Here is a 24,034-nt window from a genome sequence, read left to right as displayed (position 1 = left end):
GGGAAGAGATAGAAGGGATAGATAGAGGGATGAGGGGGAAGGAGTGGACGAAAGGAGAGGTAGGAAGGTGGTGAAGAAAGTAAGAGTTGTCGAGGAGAGGCGGGGGATGGAGAGAAGACGAATGAGAGAGGAAGAGATAAAGGGATAGATAGAGGAAAGGGAAGGAGAAAAGCTTAGACGAAAGGGAGGAAAGCAGGAGAGGGATGACGGTGGTGAAGAAAGTGAGAGTTGCCGAGGAGGCGGAGGATGGAGAGGAAATGAGTGAGAGGGAAAGAGATAAAGGGATAGATGGAGAGATGAAAGAGGAAGAAGAGTGGACGAAAGGGAGGGAAGAGATAAACGGATAGATAGAGTGACGAAAGAGGAAGAAGAGTGGACGAAAGGGAGGGAAGAGATAAAGGGATAGATAGAGGGATGAGAAGGGAAGGAGTGGACGAAAGGGAGGGAAGGAGGAGAGGGAGGGAAGGAGGAGAGGGAAGAGATAAAGGGATAGATAGAGTTACGAAAGAGGAAGAAGAGTGGACGAAAGGGAGGGAAGGAGGAGAGGGAGGAAGGGACGGAGGACGCGGTATGTTGTACGCGACAGCGGTGACAGCGTCTGCAGGAGAGGCGGAGGTGGCGAGGCGTAACCCATTCCCTCCTGCTTCTGTGTGCGTTTGTATGTGTGTGTGTGTGTGTGCGTGTGCGTGTGCGTGTGCGTGTGCGTGTGCGTGTGCGTGTGCGTGTGCGTGTGCGTGTGCGTGTGCGTGTGTGTGTGTGTGTGTGTGTGTGTGTGTGTGTGTGTGTGTGTGTGTGTGTGTGTGTGTGTGTGTGTGTGTGAGAGAGAGAGAGAGAGAGAGAGAGAGAGAGAGAGAGAGAGAGAGAGAGAGAGAGAGAGAGAGAGAGAGAGAGAGAGAGAGAGAGAGCGTGTATGTGTGCGTGTGCGTGTGTGTTTTTGTGTGTATGTATGTATGTACGGAGGTGTCAGTTGATGAATGACTTTTATAGTAAAGATATTCGATTTGAATCTCAATTCATTTCCGTTAACGCCAGAGGCAATGAATGGATTGGCGGGAATGACTCATGGCGAGCGATATGCCTTTCATGGCGCTACATATATACTTTTTTGTGTGCAATGCCTTTAACTGGGCATTTTAGTGATCCGGACTGCGGCACCGATGACGTCACGCGACACACCATGACGTAACACGCGAAACACACACACAACGACGACGGCTTCACGGGGGTGGGAGAGGGGGGAGGGGGAGGAGAGGGAGGAAGCGGGCCCGGGGCGTGACGTCACCGCGCCGCCCGCATCCCGGAGGCCCCGTTCGTCTCCCCCATTGTCGGTCCAGTCGCCGGCACCGCAACCGTTAGCGTTATCGGCGCTTATCTCCCGGGGCCCTGGCGCTGCTGCCGGCGGCAGAGAGAAAAGGAAAAATAAAAAGGTTGTGATTTGCGGGTGGAGGGAAGTGAAAGATGAAAAAGAGAGGAATGAAAGAGAGAGAAAGATAAAAAAGTTGCGATCTACGGGAGGAGGGAAGTGAAAGATGGAAAAGAGGAATGAAATAGAAAATAAAAAAAAGTTGCGATTTGCGGGAGGAGGGAAATGAAAGATGAAAAAGAAGAATGAAAGAGAGAGAGAAAGTTGCGATTTTTACGGGAGGAGAGAAGTGAAAGATGAAAAAAAGAAGAATGAAAGAGAAAATGAAACAAGTTGCTGTCTGTGGGAGGAGAGAAAGGAAAGATAAAAAAGAGGAGAGAAGTAAAAAAGGAAAAAAAAAGATGAATGAAAGAGAGAGAGAAAAAAGAATGAAAGATTAAATAAGAGGAATCAATGAAAAAAATATAAAAAGTTGCTATTTACGGGAGGAGAGCAACGAAAGATAAAAAAAAAAAAAAAAAGTTGTAGCGATCCAAGGGAGAAGACAAAATCCGAAAGAGAAAATAATAAAGAAACTATTCTTAGTTTTTGGATGGTCAAGTCTAGAAAAAAAATCCAGAGAAAGGGATGACGTACGTAGAGGCGATGATGCCGTGGAAAAAGTCTGCGGATAATGCGATAATGAGTCCCATTGCCGCGGCGACGGACTGGCGGCTTGCGGACAGGAGTGGGTGAAGGGAGGGGGAGAGGAGGGAGAGAAGGAGATGAAGGGGGGAGGGAGGGAGGGAGGGAGGGAGGGAGGGATGACGACTTGCGGACAGGTGTGGGTGAGGGGGAGGGAGGGAGAGAAGGAGATGAGGGGAACTGAGGGAGGGAGGGAGGGCTGACGACTTGCGGACAGGAGGGAGGTGAGGGAGGGAGGAGGGAGGGAAGGAGAGGAGGGAGGGAGGGAGGGAGGGGAGGGAGGGATGACGACTTGCGGACAGGAGTGGGTGAAGGGGGGGAGGGGAGGGAGAGAAGGAGATGAAGGGGGGAGAGGGAGGGAGGGAGGGAGGGAGGGAGGAAGGCAGGGAGATGAAGGGGGGAGGGAGGGAGGGAGATGGGGGAAGGGAGGGAGGGAGGGAGGGAGGGATGGATGGATGACGACTTGGGGACAGGAGTGGGTGAAGGGGGGAGGAGGGAGAGAAGGAGATTGGGGGAAGGGAGGGAGGGAGGGAGGGAGGGAGAAGGAGATGAAGGGAACTGAGGAGGGAGGGAAGGAAGGTAGGAAGGAAGGAGATGGGAGGGAGCGGAGGTGGGGGAGGGAGGGAGGGAGGGAGGGAGGGATGACGACTTGCGGACTGGAGTGGATGAAGGGTCTTGTGGGGCGGAACTCGGCGGTGGTGAAGAGGGAGGAGAGAGGAAGGGAAGGGTGGGAGGGAGAGATGAGAAGGAAGGAGGGAGAGAGGGAGGGAAAGGAGAGAGAGGAGGAGGAGGGAGGCAAAAGTTAGGGATGGAAGGAAGGAGGGAGGCAAAGAGAGGCAGAAAGGGAGGGAAGGTAGGAATGGAAAGGGAATGAGAGGGAAGGGAGGGAGGAGGAAAGGGAATGAGAGGGATGGAGGGAGGGAAAGGGAATGAGAGGGAGGGAGGGGAGGGAAAGGCAGAATGAGAGGGATGGAGGGAGGGAAAGGGAATGAGAGGGAGGGAGAGAGGATGCTGCGGCCGGTTATTTTGCGGTTCCTGGGGAAACATGGGCTGGGGCGCTCGTGATCACCTGAGTCACAAAATCGCCCGTGTGCTGCGGGGAGGGGGTCTCTCTCTCTCTCTCTCTCTCTCTCTCTCTCTCTCTCTCTCTCTCTCTCTCTCTCTCTCTCTCTCTCTCTCTCTCTCTCTCTCTCTCTCTCTCTCTCTCTCTCTCTCTCTTTCTCTCTCTCTCTTTCTCTCTCTCTCCCTCTCTCTCCCTCTCTCCCTCTCTCCCTCCCTCCCTCCCCCTCTCCCTCCTCCCTCCTCCCTCCTCCCTCCTCCCTCCTCCCTCCTCCCTCCTTCCTCATTCCCTCTCCTTCCCTCTCCTTCCCTCCTCCCTCCTCCCTTCTCCCTCCCTCCCTCCCCCCTCCCCCCTCTCTATATCATATCCACCGGAAGTTGAGCTTCATTTGCCGTGACGCGATCGCGGGTGTCACGCCGGGGTCAGGGTCACGCGGCTGGCAGAAGGCACGGGCGGGAGGGGGGCGTCGGCGCGGCGGGGCGTGTAGGCCTATGCGCTTTTTTGTGTGGTTTTGTTTGTTTTTTGTTTTATGGGAGGGTTATTTGGAAGAAGAGAGTGTGTTTTTGTTTTGTTTTGTTTTGGAAGGAGAGTGTGTTTTTTTTTATTGTTTTGGGAGGGTTATTTGAAAGGCGAGAGAGTTTGTTTGTTTTTGTTTTGGAAGGTGAGAGTGTGTTTGTTTGTTTTTGGAAGGTTTATTTGGAAGGCGAGAGTGTGCTTGTTTGTTTTGTTATTGGGATGTTTATTTAGAAGGCGAAAGTGTTGTGTGTTTGTTTGTTTTTGTTTTGGAAGGTTTATTTGGAAGGCGAGAGTGTGTGTTTTGGGGGGGTTGGGGTTTGTATGTGTTTATCAGTCTGTTTGTCTTTCTGCATGTGTCTATTTTTTTGTGTCTGGGTGTCTGTGTCTGTTTGGAAAGAGATTTTTGTCTTATATAAGGGCGAGTGTGCTGCTTTTTTAACGCGAACTCCATTTCGTTTTATTTTGTTTTATTTTGTTATGTTTTTTTCTCTCTTTCACTCTGCTCCCACTTTTCGCACAGTTGAGTTTGTGTTTGTCTGTCTGTCTGTCTTTACATGTTACGATGTGAGGCCAGCGCTATCAAGAGCCCATTGCTTTCCACTCATTTCTCTTCTCGTCTCTCCTCTTCCCTTCTCTTCTTTCTTCGCTCCTCTTTTATTTTCTCTTCTTTTCTCTTTTTTCTCTCTTCTCTTTTCTTCTCTTCCCATCTCGTCTTTCTCCTCTTCTCTTCTTTTGTATCTTTTTCTATCTCCTCTTCTCTTCCCATCTCTTCTTTCCTCTCTTCTCCTCTTTCCTCTTTTTTCTCTCTTCTCTTATCTTTTCTCTTTTCTTTTTTCTCTTTATTTCTCTCTTCTCCTCTCTTTTATCTTTTTCTCTCTTCTCTTCTCTTCTTCCCTCCTTCCTTGCGTCTCCTTTCCTTTCCTTCTTTGGTCTCCCGTTCCCTCACTCTCATCTCCATCTGTTCCTCCTGTATTCCCTCTTCCTTATCATCCACACCCTTATCCTTATTTTCTTATGGTCATTATTTATCTTTTTGTTGTTATTATCATTATCATTATTCGTATTGATCTCATTCTTATTCTTATTCTTGTTCTCCCTTTCCTCGTCCTCCACCTCTTCCTTTTCCGCATCCATACCTCCTCTTCCTCCTTCACCACCACTTCCTCCTTTTCCGCTTCTTACTTTATGCTCCCCTTCCCCTTCCCCATTCTCTCCCCTTCCTCTCCCGATCCCCTTCTCCTTCTCCTTCTCCTTCTCTTTCTCTTTTTTCCCCTTCCCCTTCCCTTTCCCCTTCCCCTTCCCCTTCCCCTTCCCCTTCCCCTTCCCCTTCCCCCATTCTCTTCCCTTCCTCTTCTCTCATTATCTCCCCTTCCTCTTCCTTCATTCTCTCTCCTTCCCCTCCCCCGCCGCCCGACCGACCGAGCGCCCTGGGCTGATTGTGGCTACGTGGCGGCTGGGCGTGTTTTGCATAATCCCGCCCACCTGTTATGGTCTTAAGGGTGGGGGGAGGAAGGGGGAAGGGGGTAAGGAGGGAAGGTAGGGAGGTGAGGGGGAAGAAAGGGGGAGGGAGAAGAGGGGAGGGAAGGGAGAAGGGGGGAGGGTGAGACAAGGAGGGAGGGGGAAGAGGGAGGGAGAAGAGGGGAGGGGGAGGTGAGGAGGGAGGGGGTAAGGGGTGGGAATGGGAGGGTGGCTTTAATTGTTGTTTTCATCTTGTTTTTGTCATGTCCTGGTCGTGAGAGGACTGTTTACATGTGTGTATGTGTGCGTGTGTGTGCGTAAGCGTAATTGTAACTGTAAGAGTGAGAGAGAGAGGCAGATAGAAACCCTGACAGACAGACTAACAGACACAGAAGACAAACAGACAGACAGACAGACGTAAAATACTGCGAGCCAAATGTCATTTAGAGCAGCAAAAACGCCTTTATGATTTGCAGGAATAGCGCACAGACCATGCAAGCGCGCGCGTGTGTGTATGTTAGTAAGTGTGTGTGTGTTTTTTTTTTTTATTATTATTATTATTTGTACCTGTTAGTGTGTCTGTGTCTTCCTCTGTCTGTGTCTACCTCTGTCTGTGTCTACCTCTGTCTGTGTCTTCCTCTGTCTGTGTCTACCTCTGTCTGTGTCTTCCTCTGTCTGTGTCTTCCTCTGTCTGTGTCTACCTCTGTCTGTGTCTTCCTCTGTCTGTGTCTACCTCTGTCTGTGTCTTCCTCTGTCTGTGTCTACCTCTGTCTGTGTCTTCCTCTGTCTGTGTCTTCCTCTGTCTGTGTACACGTATTTGTGCCTGAGGCCTAAGGGACCAAGGGAGGGGGAGGATGGGGGGGTAGAGGGGGGGGAGACTGTCAGGTGCGTGGAACGAGTATATTGTCTTCCTCTTACCTGTAATCACCTCAGTTGTTCACCAAAACACCATTATCGTCTTCGATATCTTTATTATGATTTTCCTTTTTTTCTGTTATGTCTCTTCCCCCCCATTCATCGGCCTTTTTCGCCTTCGTCAGCATCAGAAGTATTGCCAGCCTTTGCAATAATCCTAGAAATCATCTATTTATACCATCATCAGCATTTTGCCTTTTACTTTCCACCTTGCGTTATCCCCCTTCCCCCCTTCCCTCCTTCCCCTCCCCTCCCTCCTCCTCCCTCCTCCTCCCCTCCCTCCCCTCCTCCTCCTCCTCCCTCCTCCTCCCTCCCCCCTCTTCCGGAAAGTACCTCAAAGGACCTTTAAAGTTCAAAGTTGATCAGGGAAAGTTCACACGGTCGAATCGTGCAGCATGTAAGCGTAAACTAGTTTTTTTATTATTATTATTGTGTGTGTGTGCTTTGCCGTTCTCTTTAAAATGTCTTTTTTTTAAGTTTATTGATTTTTTTTGATTTTTTATTATTATTGTGTGTGTGTGCTTTGCCGTTCTCTTTAAAATGTCTTCTTTTTTTAAAGTGAATTGATAGGAGGGGTATCGACGTTGGCAGTAGTTTATGATGGCATAAGTTCTTTTGTTTTAGTTTAATGGTTTGCTTTTAGATGTGGCAAAGGTTTAGTTTAGTTTAGTTTAGTTTTAGTTTAGTAGTTTGCTTTTAGATATCGCAAAGATCTATTCTTATATTTATTTATAACGATGAGACACGTAGCATGTTATTCCCCCATTAAAGACACTACACTTATATACCATTACGTATAACCGCATAATACATACACAATTAGTTTATTACTTTCCCCTCTAAACACACAACAGTTTTATACTAATGCGTATAATCTTTTGATACATACGCATGTAGTTTATTATTTCCCCACTAAACACACACACCAGTTTCATACCAATACGCACATACGCACCCCCCCCTCTCTCTCTGTCTTTCTCTCTGTCTGTCTGTCTGTCTGTCTGTCTCTCTCTCTCTCTCTCTCTCTCTCTCTCTCTCTCTCTCTCTCTCTCTCTCTCTCTCTCTCTCTCTCTCTCTCTCTCTCTCTCTCTCTCTCTCTCTCTCTCTCACACACACACACACACACACACACACACACACACACACACACACACACACACACTCACACACTCACACACTCACACACTCACACACATACACACACACACACACGGATACAGCTTCACGGACGGAAATGCGTCAGTGATTCTGCCCCAGTTTGCAAGGTCGGTTGTCGGGTGAAGTCGGGTATGTCACACGCGGGCGGGCGGAATTGGGGCGTGGGGAGAGAGGCTGAGTTCTGTGGAGCGGGCGTGCGGGGTAAGGGCGGGGTGGAGGGGTGGGTGGGGTGGGATGGGGGTGGAGGTGGGGGTGGGGGTTGGGGGGGGGGGTGGAGGTGGGTTGTTGAGGCGTAGGTGGAGGTGGAGGTGGGGGTGGAGGAGAAGGAGAAGGTGGATGTGAAAGAGGATTGCAATGAGAAAGAGAATAAGAATGAAAATGAGAAAGAGAGAGAGAAATGAGTAAGAGGATGTGGAGGAGGAAAAGAATAACGATGAGAATAAGGAAAAGAAAGAGAAGGAAGATGGTAATGAGAAAGAGAATGATAAGTGGATGAGAGTGAGAAAGAGAGAAAGATGATGAGTATGAGAATGAGTAAAGAGAAATAAAATAAGGATGGATGTAGAGGAAAAGTGAGAATGCTAATGTGTTTATAAAGATTTTTTACCTTTTTTTTTTTGGGGGGGGGGATATGGAACGATTTATTTTGCGTTAAACCGAGTTAAATAATTGTTGTTTTTGTGTGTGTCTCGTACTTGTTTATGTTTTTGATTAAAATTCTGGCGGTGAACGTCAAAGTAAAATCACTGAAAACGATATGAAGAATAAAAAAAATAAAATTGGTGTTTACAGGAAAGTATTTATGGATGGAATAAGAGGAGCATGTGACTGAAACGAAGTAATAAGAGACATAGAACAGAAGGAGGAATTAAAAGAAAACACAAAAGGGGAGGGAATTGTGTGCTTGGCTTTTATAAGTGAATAGAACGAGGAAGAATAGAGAAAGAAAAAAGAAGGGGGAGGAAGAATAGAAAAGAGGGGAAGGAAGAGGAGAAATAAGAAAAAAATCGAGAAGGAAAAGGAGAAAAAAAGTGAAAAAACGAAAAAATAAGAAGAGGAGAGAAAAAAAGGAGGTGGAATATTAGAATAAAGGAGGAGGAGGAGGAGGAGAAGAGTCGGCATGGTACACACGGGCGCCCCCCCGGCCGCTGCCACCGCCATGGAGGGGTCGCGGGCGGTGGAGCGGGCGCGCCTCGCCTACCAGCGCATGATGAGGACGGAGATGATGAGAGGTAAGAAGGGAGAGGGAGAGAGAGGGAGAAAAAGGAAGAGAGAGGTAGAATATGAACGGTAAGAAGGGAGAAGGAGAATAGGAAAGGTAAGAGGGGAGAGGAAGAGAGAGGAAGAATATGAAAGGTAAGAAGGGAGAGGGAGAGGAAGGGAGAGAGAGGGAGATGATGAGAGGTAAGAAGAGTGAGGGATTAAGAGGAAGAGAGAGGGAGATGGAGAGAGAGAGAAAGAGGGACAGGAAAAGAGAAGGAGCAAGAGGGGGGGAGAGGGAGAGGGTGATGGAGAGATAGAGGGAGGAGGAGGAGCAAAAGAGAGAGAGAGAGAGAGAGAGAGAGAGAGAGAGAGAGAGAGAGAGAGAGAGCATAAGAGAGGGAGAGGGGGGAGAGAAGGAGCAAGAGAGAGACATAGACAGAAAGAGAGAGACAGAGCAGGGGAAATTTTAGAGAAGCTTGTCTCCTTTTTTCTTCAGATTCCAAGTAACAGTAACAAGCCCGAGCTTACCTTGTTGTCCTCGATATAACTGTCAAGCGTGAGTTTGTGCCAAATGCCAGTCCTCTCTTTTTCTTCCCTTTGTCATGCCCGAAGGAGGGACATGTAGCCTTTGGGAAATGTAATGCGTGTACTGATAAGCCCAATGTAGTTTGTTCACGGGAGAAAAATGGATTGAAATACGGAGGAGGTTTGTATTGGTTGTATTTTTCTTCGAGAGTTGAGGCGGTGTTGGTAAAGAGCAGGTTAGGTGTTGAGTGCCTATGGAATGTAGGTCAGCTGTGACTGTTATTATTATGTTGTTGTTGTTGTTTTTTTTATAGATATTTGATGCTGGATCGAAATCATTATTAGATATATCGTTTTTTTTCGGTTTGTGGTTGATGGTGTTTTCTTGTATTGTATTTACCATTACCTCTGCGCAGATAAGGACCCGACTTTCTTGTTGAACGCCCTCGTCTTCTAGTTAACAGAGCGTAGGATTGGCTTCGATGAAAGAGGAGGTGTTCCGATTGGTGAAGACTGGCGGCAGCGAGAAAGTAGATGTTCGGTAGAAAGTAGAATTAAAGTCTTTAATTTTTTCTTTCTCTCTCTTAAGATCCAGCGGGCATTCACAGAAGCCATGAGAACAGGCCTAGCGAAGGGTGGTCGTCAGTAGTTCCTGTTTGTGAAAGTCTCTTTTTACGAATGAAGAGAGAAAGAAAGAGAAAGAAAGAAAGAAAGGAGGAGTTGTCTGTGGGTAAGAATGGGTTGGATGAAAAGGGGAGGCGGTTGTAGAAGGTTGTAGAAGCGTTGATTGTGTTCTTGGACTGTACTTGTGAAGGGGAAAGTGGGTTTGCTTTCAAACGTTTGAGAAGGGACTTTTCTGAGGCAGTGTGAAAGAAATTCGGTTTACTTTTATCACTTGTTGAGGGGGCCTTTTTTTCAGAGGGAGGGAGGATACGGCGTGAAAGATTCTTCGCTTTATTTGAGGAGGGCTTTTTCTCTGAGGCAGGGTTCGCTGTAAAAGAAATTTTTGGTTTACTTTTATCACGTGTAAGGGGGGAGGGGGCTTTTTCAGAAGGAGGGAGGATACGGTGTAAAAATACTTCGGTACTTTTATTTAAGTACTTTTTCTCAGGCAGGGTTCACTGTAAAAGAAATGTGGTTTACTTTTATCACGTGTAAGGGGGGGTGGGGGGGCTTTTTCAGACGGAGGGAGGATACGGTGTAAAAAAAATACTTCGGTTTACCTTTATTTGACGGGGGATGGGGGGGGGCTTTTCTGAGGCAGGGTTCAGTGTAAAAGAAATTTTGGTTTACTTCTATTTTCAGAGGACTTTTTTCATAGGTAAGGTATTGTGTTAAAACAATTTAATTAACTTTTAACATCGAAAGGGGATTCTTTTTCATAGGGAGAAACCTATACGAAAAATAATTTGTTATATACCTTTAACACTGAAAGAGGGTTTTTATTTTCATAGGGAAGATACCGCATAAAAGACGATTTAATTCACTTCTAACATTTAAAGGGGACTTTTTCTTGAGGTGGGAAGGGACTGGAAGAGTTTAAGGTTACTTGCTACTAAACGGGCACACCAGGAAGTACATTTTGTTACGGTACTGTAGTTGGTGTTAATGAAAAAAGAGAGAAAAAAACGTGATGCTGTTTGAAGTGTTCAGTATTCTGGTATTTCTGTGTAAAAGTTTCTTATTATTTTCATATTATTTCCTACTGTTTCAAACTAACTGTAAATAGAGTTTGTGGATGATGGGACACTTGAAAAGAAGTGACAGGAGGACCATTAGATTTATCTAGGAAGGGCATGGAACCTATGATTAAAGTGAAAAGGCGGTCTTAAGAATTTTCCTTTTTTTTCTCTCATTAAAAAAAAAAAAAAAAATAGGCTTTGACTCCCACAGGTGATGTCGTGAACCACATTTTCTATTTCAAATTTAGGACAAACTATTTTTTTTTTCTCGAGAACGACTTCTGTTGCAAGTTTACAGAAACAGGGATGTAAAGAAACCACAAAATATAAAGAAAAGAATTCCTGCGGCATCTCCAGGAGACGTTAATGAATATGGATGTGAAGAGACCTGGCCAACAACAAAAAAATAACAAGCAAACAAACAAAATAACAAAAAATAAATAAAACAAACATAAAAAAAGGTAATGAGATAGGTTAGGAGGGCACGGTGTTGCCGTCTCGCAGATCAGCTGTTTGTGCGTCTCACTTGCCCGCGGATGACCATGAGAAAATAAATAGAAAATAAATAGTGGCGTTCCTCTTACGCCATTGGGGGTGTGCTGGGTCGGAGAGGGGGGTGGGGAGGGGAGGGGAAGAGGTGAGGAAGGGGAGGGGAAGAGGAGAGGAAGGGGAGGGCAAGAGGGGAGGAAGGGGAGGGGGGAAGAAGGGAGGAAGGGAAGGGGGGGAAGAGGGGAGGAAAGGGACGGTGGGGGGGTGGGGGGGGACGTACGTGGGAAAGGAAATACATGAATGATTGTGGGAGGTAGGAGAAGAAAGCGGTAAGGAGATGAAGCGATATGTCGTGGTAATTAGAATGCAAATAGGTAGGTAACCCGCGGGTAAACAAGTGATATTGGTTCAGTCTGTTTGGATGGTCAGGTCAGGTATGACGGTTAGTTGTGTTTATGCTTCGTTCATTATTATTATTATTATTATTATTATTATTATTATTATTATTTATTATTATTATTATTATTACTTTGTTTTATTTGTTTATTTATTTTTGTACAATAGGGATTTATTTTCATATTTTCTCTTTCGTTTATAAATCTTTTATTGCCGCGTGTACATCCGGTGTTCTGATTCTCCTGTCTTCGATTCTCCTTCGTTCGTTTCATCATGTTTTCCTTCTTCCAGTGTTAATTTCCGTATGTTGACCGCCTTTTTCTTCTTCTCATCTTCTTCATCATATTTTCCTTCTTCCAGTGTTAATTTCCGCATGTCGACCGCCTTTTCCTTCTTCTCATCTTCTTCATCATATTTTCCTTCTTCCAGCGTTAATTTCCGTTTGTCGACCGCCTTTTCCTTCTTCTCATCTTCTTCATCATATTTTCCTTCTTCCAGTGTTAATTTCCCAACCTAACCCCCCCTCCCCCTCTCTCTCTCCCCCTCCCCCCCCGCAGCGGACAGCGAAGTGCGCGGCGAGGCTCGAGGTCCGCGGTCCGAGAGGTCGAGCGTCAGCCACAACGACGACGTCTCGAGCACCAGCAGCGAGAAGTACGAGCGGGACGTGGCCATCCTCAACTCCTGCTTCGACGACATCGAGCGGTTCATCGCCCGGCTCCAGCACACGGCCGCCGCCACCAGGGAGCTCGAGCGGAGGAGGAGGTAAGGTGGAGGAGGAGGGAGAAGGAGGGGGGGAAGGTGGGGGAAGGTAGGAAGGAGGGTAGGAGGGAGGGGTGTTGGAGGGTAGGAGGGAGGAGGAGGGAGGAGGGGTAGGGGGAGGTAGGGAGGGGTAGGGGGGGAAGGTGGGGAGGTGGGAGGAAAGGGAGGAGGGTAGAGTAGGAAGGAGGAGGGAAGGGTGTAGGAGGGAGGAGGAAGGAGGAGGGAAGGGGGTAGGAGGGAGGAGGAAGGAGGAGGGAAGGGTGTAGGAGGGTAGGAGGGAGGAGGGAGGAAGGGTGTAGGAGGGAGGAGGAAGGAGGAGGGAAGGGTGTAGGAGGGAGGAGGGAGGAAGTGGGAAGGGGGGTAGGGGAGAAGAGATGCAAGGTGTTTTAACCTCCACCTGATACTCCATTAAGCAAGTGATCTGTGGCTTATCGGGGTTGACGATTAGTAGACCAAGAGGCAGAGGTGGGGTAGGGGGGGGTCAGGGTGCTCCTCTTGATAATGCATTGATATATGGCCAATGGAGTGATGTAATTCGGGGATTTTATCGGCTTTTAGATGTTTTTTGGTGAAAACACATTTTTTTTCTTCTTCATGCCCGACCTGGTCTCCATCTGAAAGGAGAGAGAAAGGGAGGGGGAGGGAGAGGGAGAGAGGGAGGGAGAGGGAGAGAGAGAGGGGGAGGGAGGGAGGGAGAGAGAGAGGGAGAGAGGAAGAGAGGGAGGGAAGGATGGAGATGGAGAGAGAGAGGGAGGGAAGGAGGGAGAGCGAGAGAGAGAGAGGGAGGGAAGGAGGGAGAGGGGGAGAGAGAGAGGGGGATAAGGAGGGAGAGGGAGAGAGAGAGAGGGGGAAGGAGGGAGAGCGAGAGAGGGAGAGGGGGAAGGAGGGAGAGCGAGAGAGGAGGAGAGAGAGGAGGGAAGGAGGGAGAGGGAGAAAGAGAGGGAGGGAAGGAGGGAGAGGGAGAGAGAGGGAGGGAGGGAGGGAGAGGTAGAGGGAGAGGGAGGGAAAAAGAGAGAGGGAGGGAAAAAGAGAGAGGGAGGGAAAAAGAGAGAGGGAGGGGGGGAAGAAGGGTAGAAGGGAAGGAGTGAGGGGGGAAGAAGGGTAGAGGGAAGGAGGGAGAGGGAGGAAGAAGGGTAGAAGGGAGGGAGGGAGGGAAGGAGAGAGAGGGAGGGAAGGAGAGAAGAGGGAGGGAAGGAGAGAGAGGGAGAGAGAGAGGGAGGGAAGGAGAGAGAGGGAGGAAGGAAGGAAATGAGGAAGAGAGAGAGGGAGGGAAGGAGGGAGACAGAGAGAAGGAGAGAAGGAGGGAGGGAGGGAAGAAGGGAAGGAGGGAGGGAGGGAAGAAGGGAAAGAGGGAGGGAGGGAAGAAGGGAAGAAGGGAAGGAGGGAGGGGGAGAGAGAGAAAGAGGAGAAGGGGAAGAGGAAGGGGAAGGCAGGGAAATAGAGAGAAGGGGAAGGGAGGGGGTGTGAGTGTGAGAGTAAGAGTGTAAGAGTGTGAGAGTGAGAGAAAGGGGAGGACAGAGGGAGAGAGGGAAAGAGGGGAGGAGAGGGAGAGGGAGAGAGAGAGAAAGGGGGGGGAGAGAGGGAGAGAAAGAAAGGGAGGGTGAGAGGGAGAGAACCAGGTTATTACCTGTACTTGGCAGCATTTTTTATTCTTTTTACATGTATTGATTGGCATTTACCTCTGTCAAGGAAGTTTGGTTTTTGCTTTTGTTCATTGATCTTTCAGCAAGATTATGGAAAAAGTTGCAATTAGATGGTGAAGACTTTTTATAGATGGTTTATTTAGGGCCAGAAACCGGTTGTTTAAATTTCTATGTTAACCTTGGCCAGCATCTGGATCTGTAATTGGATGAAAGGATTCTGCACCACAGTGAACACTCATAAAAAATAACTATATCACAGATTGGAAATAAATTTTCTTTGTGTTAGAATCGTACGATTTGTAATTGGGCTTAAATTTTTTTCATCTCTTGCTTGCTGTGACTTTCTCTAAGGAAATTTTATAGATGGATTGCCCAAGGGCTGGGGATCAGTTAATTAGGTCAAGGATCAATTTATATAATTCTTTATTATTGCAGTATATAGTTTTTTAGTATTGGTAGACATGTCTCATTAAGTGCTTTGAAATTTAAGCCTTTGAATTTCATCTGATGGTTGTGAAAGGCACTTGAATTCCTCTAACTCTCTCTTTTCAAATGAACTGTTGCGTCATGCGCCTTTGGTCAGATAAATGATGTGAAAATTGGATTCCAGGTCCCGAAAATCCAAGAAGAAAGACATTGGAGACGGCCTGCTGTCAATGCGCGCCAAGCCTCCTCCTGAGAGGGAGTTTGTTGATATCTTCCAAAAATTCAAGCTGTCATTTAACTTATTGGTGAGTTTGTTATATTTGGATATCCATGTATTTTGATAGTGATACTTTTTTCTTGTGAAATGTTGTCTTTTCCAGTCAAGGAATGCATAAGTAATGAATAACTGATTAGAATATATGGTACAGTTTTTTATCTGATAAAGTTTTCCAAGATGGGAAATACTATGTTAGCACATATTAGTTTGTACCTAAATGGTATAACTTGGTCTCTCCTCAGGCAAAGCTGAAGTCCCACATTCATGACCCAAATGCCCCAGAACTTGTACATTTCCTGTTTACTCCGTTGGCACTTATTGTTGATGCTTCACGTGACTCAAACTATGGGCCAAACCTGCCTGCTAAGGTAATTATGTTGCTAAGCTGCAAGAATTGTTGAAGACTTATTGTAAGTAGAAAACATTGATGAACTGTAATACAGGTAGATATGAAAATTCCATTTCATATTTTTAGTATTAATTAGATATATACCTTTAATGTAGAAGGATGAAAAGAAGTAACTTATAATCCAATCGTTACTTAACATTCAGGTCCTGTCTCCGCTGTTGACTGCTGATGCTATTGACCTCCTCACCAACTGCCTCACATCACGAGAGACAGAATTATGGCAGAACCTGGGAGAAGCTTGGTGTGTCCCTCGTAGCATGTGGAAGTACAATGTTCCACCCTATCAGCCAGGTGAGTTGTGTTTATAAACTTAGTTTCCTACACATTTTTTTTTTCTTCCCTGTACAATAGATACTTAATATTTTAGATGAATAAATAAGTATTTAGTTGTTACATTTGTAACAATTTTTGTACTTTCTTGAAAAAAGATAGGTAAGAACTGCTCTGTGTATGAAAGAGAAGATAGTATTTAATTAATTTGTGTTCTTTTTCCCAAACAGTATTTTCAAGTGGCTGGGCACCTGAACTTTCAGAGAGTGAACGGCACTCAGAGGTGGTTTCAGATGGCAAAAGGGTCAGAGAGGTATGATTTGTCTTTACGATAGTGTATTTTTCTTCTATTCAGTATTCAAAGTTTTTTTTTTCATGATGTTACTTTACTTCTCTTGCATATTGTGGAGGGATATATTTGGATTCCATTCATAATGTGGGAAAATTTCCTAAATTTTGTGCAAAATACTGCTTTGTCTGTATTTCTGTGGTTTGCATGCAAGGACAAGGAAGCAGGTGTAAGTCTATATCATGATCTTATTAACGATGACATGTATCTCGGTCTGATGTTGAGTTGATATTTTCAGTGAATTTGAAATCATTATACAGGCAATTATCTTGACAGAGACACAATAATTATATAGTTATTAGATAGATTTATATATTTATTTATTAGTGGTAGTATTTTTGATTTGTCATTATAGGGTTACCATAAGGATTATTAGATAGTAGTGAGCAAGGAAGGAATACCATTTGTAGATTTGAAAATTATCAGTTGCTCTTTAGCTGTTAGTATTTTGTGAGAAAGTATTTTCTAACAAAGAAGATATTAGTTGTTTTGGTTGGAACCTATATTCTGATACACTTTTTTTGGTTTTGTATGCAACCTGTAACCTTTATTTTAGAAGGTAAAGTAGGATGAAGTAAGGACCACATAGGAACTGGAATCATCTCACTTGTAACAGATAAACTATTTTTCATATTTCTACTATTTTACTATATATTACAGTGTGTATTATAATGCAGCACACATACTGAAAGATTGTTTGTTAAGAGTATATAATTTTGCATGTGAGTTTTGATAACAGCTTTAGGTTTAGGGAGGATATTATCAAAACTTTGTATATTTTTTTCATTTTTGATAATGCTGCAGTTGGTCATTATAATAAACCATTTTGATAACTGATTTCATGTAGTACTAGTCGGATTCATGAGAATAAAATTTGCTTATAAATGCAATAGGGTCGTCTGCGAAGTGATGAGTACGGCAGTGACTTCTATGACTCTGACCGACGGGAGGCATCCCCCCCACCACCAGGTCGTTACTATGGTCATGATAGGTAAGTGCTAAAGAAGCTACTATTAATTATGTGTAAAGCTTACAGTGGTAAAAATGATGTATGGTTCTGAGGTTCTGTTATTTTTTAAAAGTCATGTTTGAAATCTAACACGTTATTTAATCTTCTAGGCCACGGTCAATGACTCCTCCCTCAGAATATCCTCAAGCAGGGAAAAGTGACATCTCCCAAGACTCCATGGATCAGCCTACGTTTGAGAAGCATCAGCGGCAGTGGCTCAACGATCTCAAGTCACGCGGAGCAAAAATTGTACAGGTGACATACCCACGCACCGCCAATAACGACAAAGAGCTCACAGTTGTTCGTGGTGAATATTTGGAGGTAAGTACTTTTAGGAGTAGTTGTTTGTTGCAGAGAATATAGGCTCTTTTGCTATATTTGATGGAAATATAGGAACCATTATGTAAAGAAATATCTTAATTTTTTTTTTTTCTTTTACCAAGGTCCTGGATGACAGTCGCAAGTGGTGGAAGGCAATAAATGCACGAGGACAGGTTGCTCACGTCCCACACACAATAGTGACCCCATATGCTGCTGACCAGGTAAGAAGGAGAATTATTGTCAAATAATTTTTTGTTGATTACTTGCCATATGTTATTTTGTTATCTGTTCCTTGCTTTTGGATAGAAGGAAATAGATGAGAAGAAAAAGTAACGATTAATCAACCGACAGGATAGTAAGGAAGATTACCGTGCTGGTGCTCAACGCAGTGCCCCGCCACCCGTCTGGAAGGGCAAGAAAGGTGAATTTCGGTATTTCTAGTTCCCAGCCTGATACCTGTAGTGCTGTTACTGGTGGTTCACGACCTCTTATAAGATGTTCCAATCCTCCACTTGTGGTGGTTGCAATAGGGTGATAGGAAACATAGGAAGATTGATGAGTGGAATCATGCAGGGATAATTTAACAATCAACTTTGAATCAGAGAATGTTCGATATCTGCAAGTGTATAGCGAAAATTGGTATTGAATGTTGTGTGTAGAGTAAAGAGATCTTCCTAATGATAGCTGAAGGTGCTACAACACATGTCATGCTAGATTTTTAAGGCCATAAGGTACTGCAGGAGATCGTGAACCAGCAGTAGGTAGCTCTGAAAGGGGGAGCATTGTGAATGTCTCCGTGTGGGTGTATATGTGTACGTGACATTTCTCCACTGTGCACCGTCTTAATTGATTATACACGCTTAAGTACGTAGGCTATATTTAGAAATCTTTTCTGTTTGTAATATTTTCCTTATAAATGTTATCATGGTGAACACTAAATTATTATTGATGTGCATAGCTATTGATGTTCATCCAGTTTTTAAAGAGACAGATTTTTAATTTCTTACAGTTATTTAGTATTCACCTTATGGAGTGTATGATTTAGCTGGTAATGATTGTAAAAAATATATATACTGATAATTATTTTATCCATTGTCACTAGGAAAACCATTCCATGTGAAGGGAACACTTTTGCTAGTTAAATCATTCACAAGTCTATGTGTACCTTTGTTCTATCAGTGTAATTGAGAGCACAGTTCAACATTATATTCATTTTACTTATAGTTGGAAATGTAACAGTTAAAGTTTAGCTTGAGTGAATGAAATAATTTCCCCTTAAGGAATGTACAAGGTAAATAACTTAGTTGAGAATAGATTTATTGTTTGTTATTGCTTGAGTTATGCCACAACACAGTATGAGTTGTGTATAGACTGTGTCTTCTGTGGTATATTTGTTATCTGCTATATTCTATCATCATATATGAATTTATATTTTCTAATATGTACATTAGCCTGTGGACCCTCCAGACTAACATTACCACCATAGCTGTTTAATCTGAGTGTACAGAATTCATTAGTTTATTTTAAAAAGCTTCACTAAATAATGAATGATTGTATGTAGTGAAGCAGACATTCCATGCTTTAGTGTTTTAGATGATATATAACCTAATTTTGTGTTCATTATCCGAGTTCAGCAAATCCCTTATTTGCTCACCAATGCCTGACTGCCACTGCTCACATACATATTCTGTATTTAAGTCTGCTGTTACTGTAGTGCTGTAGGATATATGTGGGTTGATGATGTTACTCATGTGGACTTGTGTAAGTTTGACATTTCTGACAGTACAGTATCAGAAAATTTCTTGAAGAGTTACCAAATATTGGTTTATGTTTTCTTGCCTTTAATGGTTGTCTCAGAAATATGTAGAATAGCCTCATCCCCTACTTCTCTTTCCTTGTTAAATAAGATGATAAAGAATTATAAAGTGACTCCCTTGTGTTTTCTGATACTTTGATGCTGAAGAAAATATCCAACTTTTGGAAACAAGAAAATGATGACTTGTGTGAGACTGTTATGTACTGGCCCATCTTGCGGCACTATGGACTCTCTCTGCTTGAGGTTTCTTTCTGGTATTTAACTTTTAATTTCTTTTTTTTTCGTAGTTTTGCTTTAGCATGACAAGACTAGCTTTTGTAGGCTTTACATTACATACACAGTAATAATGAAGTTTAGCAACTGAACAAGATAATCAAAGACTGATTTTAACTGTACAGCTTATGAAATCTAGCCTTGCTCTGTACTTTAGAGCCTTACATCATCCAGTGGTGAGTGGACTACTAGACACCAGGTAATGTACGCTTCAGTCAGAGTTTCAGAAGAATATGGGTTCCCGTTCATTTTGGAGAGCTCATTTGTGGCATTCTACATTTTTTTATTATTATTATTATTTTTAGTGTCGAACTGTAGAGCAGTTCTGTAAAAGTATAAGAATAGGTTTGTAAATATAAGCTGCTTTATCCTTTTTTTTTCTCTCTCTCTCAAAGAGTTAGGGATGCCATAATCCTGAAGCTGTAGGTAACCTGGTTGGGACGAGACATTAATTGCATGCATGGTGGAGGGTTTTAGTGGACGGCTCTGTTGACTCCTGTGATGATGAGATAGGCTGAGGTTAGCTCTGGGTTTGGCTCATTCTGGGTCTTAAATATGACTCATGTGGAGCTCATACCCAGGGCTCATATCAAGCCATCCTATCATCTTTCATGGCTTCAACTGACTAACTCATTACGTATGAAATAGACACCACTGCCTTCTGTTTTCAATAATGGGGACGACAACTCCATACTGACTCATGACCAAATTTTGACGGGTCTCCTTGGACATACTGTCATCTTAAAAGTGATGGGCTAAGAAAAGAGAATAAGATAGAGAAGATAAGATTAAAACAGACAGAAGCATGCTAAATTTAAGAGACAGTGACAATACAAGACATTCATCTCATACAATTTCCTTTTTTATTGAAGAGCAAACCATACTATGTGCTTAGGATGCACGCAATCAGATTGGTTGTATGTCTTAAGTTTTTATTTTAACTTTTATGACTTTTTTTTCTTCCTTTACTGTATGAAAACCAAAAATATCAGTTGACAAGATTTACTGTGAAATCAGATTCCTGACATTTGTAAAGAATTTCATGTACATTTGTAACATAAGAATTCTTATTTTTCAGTAAAATGGTAGATGGTTGTGGCAAATGAATCTTACATTATATAAAATGTAATATCGAGATAAAGATGAATAAACCAATGAGAAAATATGTACTTTATTTTGTATTTTGTAATTTTCCTTAAGTATCTGTGCCATATTGTCAACAGAGCCCAAAACATACTTTGCACCCATGCACAAAATGCCTTCCGGGCAGTTCAGTTTTTCCGTTTGTTTCCTGTTGATGGGTGGGAGGGAATGGGCAGGATCATTTGTTACAGCAAGACCCAGTTTCCTGCAGCAGCTCATATCTGTTTGGTAAGTAATTTCTTCATGTATTATTGTTAGTGGTTTAAATCCTTTCTTCTGTATGTTCTTGCTGAGTTATAGTTTTAAAAATAGAGATGAATGGAATAAGTTACCCAGCCTATTTTTGTTAGAAAGATTTCCCGGATAGAATTCATTCCTATATCAAGTTCTCAAGAGATAAAGAGACACCTTATCACTTTCGTTAATGTTTTTCGTAGCATGGTCTAGGTATAGATTGCATCTGGGGAAAGAGAACTCTTCTAATTTTATGATTTTGTACTGAGTGTAATTGCAGGTGCTTTAATAAGTGTGTGTAAGAGCAATTGCATGTGCGTGTGAGCATGTGTGAGTCAGTGTGAGTGTCTTTTTGTTTGCTGGGTGGTTGTGTGTGTGGATGTGGGTGTTCATATGTGTGAAAGTTTAAGTTTAAAGTGTAAGTATGCGAGTGAGAGGGAATGATGTTGGTGAACATATTGGGGATTGTATATAATTTAGACTGGAAACAAATAAAAGCTAGTTTTATCAGGCCAGTGAAGAGTAGAACATTCTTGGCAAATGTACTACAATTTCCTGCACCCTTACAACACTGAAACTTCTGTAGTCATTTACAGTGGAATAAACTTATTGTAGTAGCTTAATTTGTATTCAGTGGGTTAGAATCCTCACCTTACCTGCACACTGACAACAAAGGTATATGGGTATAGCACTGTTAAGTTTTTGCTTATCGTATAAATCCTCTTTTCTGACTGGTTTGTAAGAATCATATTAGAGGGAACAGAAGAGAATGTAAAGAGAATGTTTGGGCAAGTGACACTTAGCATTCCCAAGGTTGCGAGTTTGCTAGTGGGTTAAATGATAGCACCAAAAGGCATGGGAATATGTTTTTAATATTTATTGTTTGAAAATGTTATTACTTAGCCAGTTCATTGGTTTTAGGATTTCTTTGTTTAACTATGGTGGTAAATAGTGTTACCAACATGTCAAGAACTATCTTATTTTTATATATTAATAATGGGGACTAATGGAAAATTATAGAGGTGCATCTGATTAGTTCAGAAAATCATGAGACAAAGTTGTTTAGAGTTACACATAGTCATGATGTATGGCATTCTTCTAGGCAGCTTGCTCATTTGTTGTACAAGGAAAGAGTATATCAGTAAACCAGTTGTTCAACCCTTTCTCAAAGTAGGCTTTCGTAACTCCTCCAAACAACCGAAAGTCCCTGCAGATTTTGACTCAGATTCAAGTGAGGAGTTCCACAAAAGACCCACACCAGGTGAGTGGAGCCCTTTCTACCCGTTTCTGGAGTACTCAGCTCCTTGTGTATCCAATTACTTTCAAAAGTTCATGGCAAAATTCTCATGTGGATTTTCCTGTAAAAGTGTTATTTTAGGTGAAGTTACAGTGTAGTGATGTATCTACACTGTAGTTGGATTCACTTCCTGTTGATTTCTGCTTGCATATGCCTTAGTTTTTAAAATTTCTTTTATATGTCTGCTTAATGTTGGTATTTATCTGCTTCCTGTCCTTTCTCTTTGGAATCATTCTTCAGTTCTCGTACACTATTGTGTTTTTTTCATTTTCTTTTATTTTATAAACCAATTTTGACTCTAAGAATAAAATCATTGTCCAAAAATGCTGCTTTAAAGTCTCACAAGTAAAGAAAAGACATTGAAAAAAAACAGACTTATAATATACCTCTCTCACAGGGTACGGCTCCAATGAATCGAGTGATGAAGATGCTGCAGGTTCACGTAAGAAGAACAGTACAATCCCTGCTCCCCCACCCCCTCCACCCCCAGACTTTACCCCAAGTAACTCAGTGGCTAAGAGAACTCCTAAGCCTAGACCCAATAATGCAAACCAGATGTATGCTACGAGTAAGTGCTGCCTCGATTTTTATGGTATTTCTTGAAATTGTTCTATCAACTCAACTTTTTTAGGACACGGCAAAACAAGTTCTTTGTATGTATTGAATTTGTTTTGGTTGTTGTTGTTTTGTTGTTGATATCTGTTATTTACAACAGTATTATTGAACATCAAGATATGCAGATGTCATAACTGCTCATAGATGAAAATGTATATATAATGCAACAGCTTCATATAGTTATAAAAGGCTTATGAACTATTGTTTCTTGACACCTTTGTGTAATTTATATATATATACATATATATATATATATATATATATATATATATATTATATTTTTTTTTTTTTTTTTTTTTTTTTTTTTTTTTTTTTTTTTATTTTTGTATATATTAGTTATAATGTAAAGATTTAGATATGTAAGTAAATCATTAATTTCCTTTTCTTCATATAATACTTTTGTTCTATATTTTGTATCTTAGATCTTAAAAAGATCAAGTACATTATTGTTGATTATATGCAAAATTTTTCCATTAGATTGGCAAAGAAATTGATTGAAATACTAATACTATTGACATCACACACACTGGAGACTGATGACAGAATTATTTACAGCTAAATCTAATGTGGATATGATGAACGAAGAACTGAAGCTGGTGCTAGAGTCGTTCCGTCGTCAGAGGCCACATCTAGATATTCAGAAAACACCTGATGTTTACATATACCAAACTTCAACCCCACAGGAAGTGCAAAAATGGCTTGAAATGAAGGGCTTCTCCAAAAGGTACATTATTTACATCATCACTAATATTTTACTCGTGTTTAAATATTTTATAAGTTCACTTAATTTCTATTTTTTTTCTTTCTTTCTGATATAAAAAAAAAATACTCACTTGAGGTAATATGACAATGTATGTATTAATATGTTCTTTGCTAGGTAGAGAAAATAATGAAAAATAATCCTCCTAATAGCAATGTGTTCATTTTAATTTTTACAGAATTCGGAAACAGTTTGAGGGTGTTGATGGAGAGAAACTGTTTGCACTGGACAGGGACCAACTTATTATACATTGCGGGAAGGCTGAGGGCATTCGGTTGGACTCTCAGATCACTATACAGCGTAATATAACAGGGGTAAGATCTCATTTTCCTGTCATTTATTTGACTTTTTTTATGCCAGAATCTGTTTTAATACTGCAGCCATGTGCACATGATGGTAGAGCCCATGAAAGTACTGCCTGCTTAATGCATATCCCTTATGGCGGCCTATGACCACTATGGGGCACGCTTGTTTTGTGTCCACCCATGAAAATGGACATTGGTATTTCAATATTAGGATAAAAATGTTTATCCAAACAAGACTGCCTATAGTGCAAACAAGGCTTTAGAAATTATGTAAATCAGGATGACTGGAAGAAATTGTCAATGTATTGAGAAAGCCAACATTTTAAACATTTCTACTCTTGCCTTTCAGTACAAGACTGCACGCTCATCAGAACTTAGGCAGATTCTCGCTCAGAGAAGGAACAAAGTTGAAGCTGACAAGACAGACGCAAAAGAATCGATCACAGAAGACTTTAGCTTCCTTAGAGACTATGATAAGAGTGGTTATCAAACTGATTCAGGTGAGTTTTCAAGTTGTATGAGTGAAAAAGATATTTACTGTATCTTATGCTTAATAAACACTTTGCTGCCATGAATCAATTGAATGGAAAAGATGCATCAATATTTCACAAGAAATCTTTACATGAAAATTATCGTGTGTGTTTAAAATGTGTATACACAAATATAAAGATATATTATG

The 24,034-nt window shown here is 42.6% G+C and overlaps 1 protein-coding gene across 12 annotated transcripts in view; it reads left to right on the top strand.

Moving 5' to 3' along the window:
• LOC113811920 (epidermal growth factor receptor kinase substrate 8) overlaps nucleotides 1-24,034 on the top strand; it is a 533,483-nt gene that overhangs the window by 507,744 nt on the left and 1,705 nt on the right. For 7 of the 12 annotated variants that reach the window (XM_070123116.1, XM_070123112.1, XM_070123114.1 and 4 more), the window contains 14 exons: nucleotides 12,007-12,211; nucleotides 14,462-14,582; nucleotides 14,797-14,922; nucleotides 15,107-15,254; nucleotides 15,464-15,546; nucleotides 16,476-16,573; nucleotides 16,702-16,912; nucleotides 17,035-17,133; nucleotides 17,264-17,333; nucleotides 21,553-21,639; nucleotides 22,073-22,243; nucleotides 22,846-23,014; nucleotides 23,229-23,364; nucleotides 23,705-23,855. In XM_070123116.1, coding sequence (XP_069979217.1) covers nucleotides 12,007-12,211; nucleotides 14,462-14,582; nucleotides 14,797-14,922; nucleotides 15,107-15,254; nucleotides 15,464-15,546; nucleotides 16,476-16,573; nucleotides 16,702-16,912; nucleotides 17,035-17,133; nucleotides 17,264-17,333; nucleotides 21,553-21,639; nucleotides 22,073-22,243; nucleotides 22,846-23,014; nucleotides 23,229-23,364; nucleotides 23,705-23,855 — 1,875 coding nt within the window. The remainder of the gene's footprint in view (nucleotides 1-12,006; nucleotides 12,212-14,461; nucleotides 14,583-14,796; nucleotides 14,923-15,106; nucleotides 15,255-15,463; nucleotides 15,547-16,475; nucleotides 16,574-16,701; nucleotides 16,913-17,034; nucleotides 17,134-17,263; nucleotides 17,334-21,552; nucleotides 21,640-22,072; nucleotides 22,244-22,845; nucleotides 23,015-23,228; nucleotides 23,365-23,704; nucleotides 23,856-24,034) is intronic. The other 5 variants (XM_070123119.1, XM_070123117.1, XM_070123120.1 and 2 more) reach the window with 1 other exon arrangement.

Source organism: Penaeus vannamei, chromosome 6 (genome assembly GCF_042767895.1).
Source record: "Penaeus vannamei isolate JL-2024 chromosome 6, ASM4276789v1, whole genome shotgun sequence".
NCBI classification, from domain to species: domain Eukaryota; kingdom Metazoa; phylum Arthropoda; class Malacostraca; order Decapoda; family Penaeidae; genus Penaeus; species Penaeus vannamei.
Note: the sequence above shows the minus strand (reverse complement) of the source record. Positions and strands in the feature narration are given on the sequence as shown.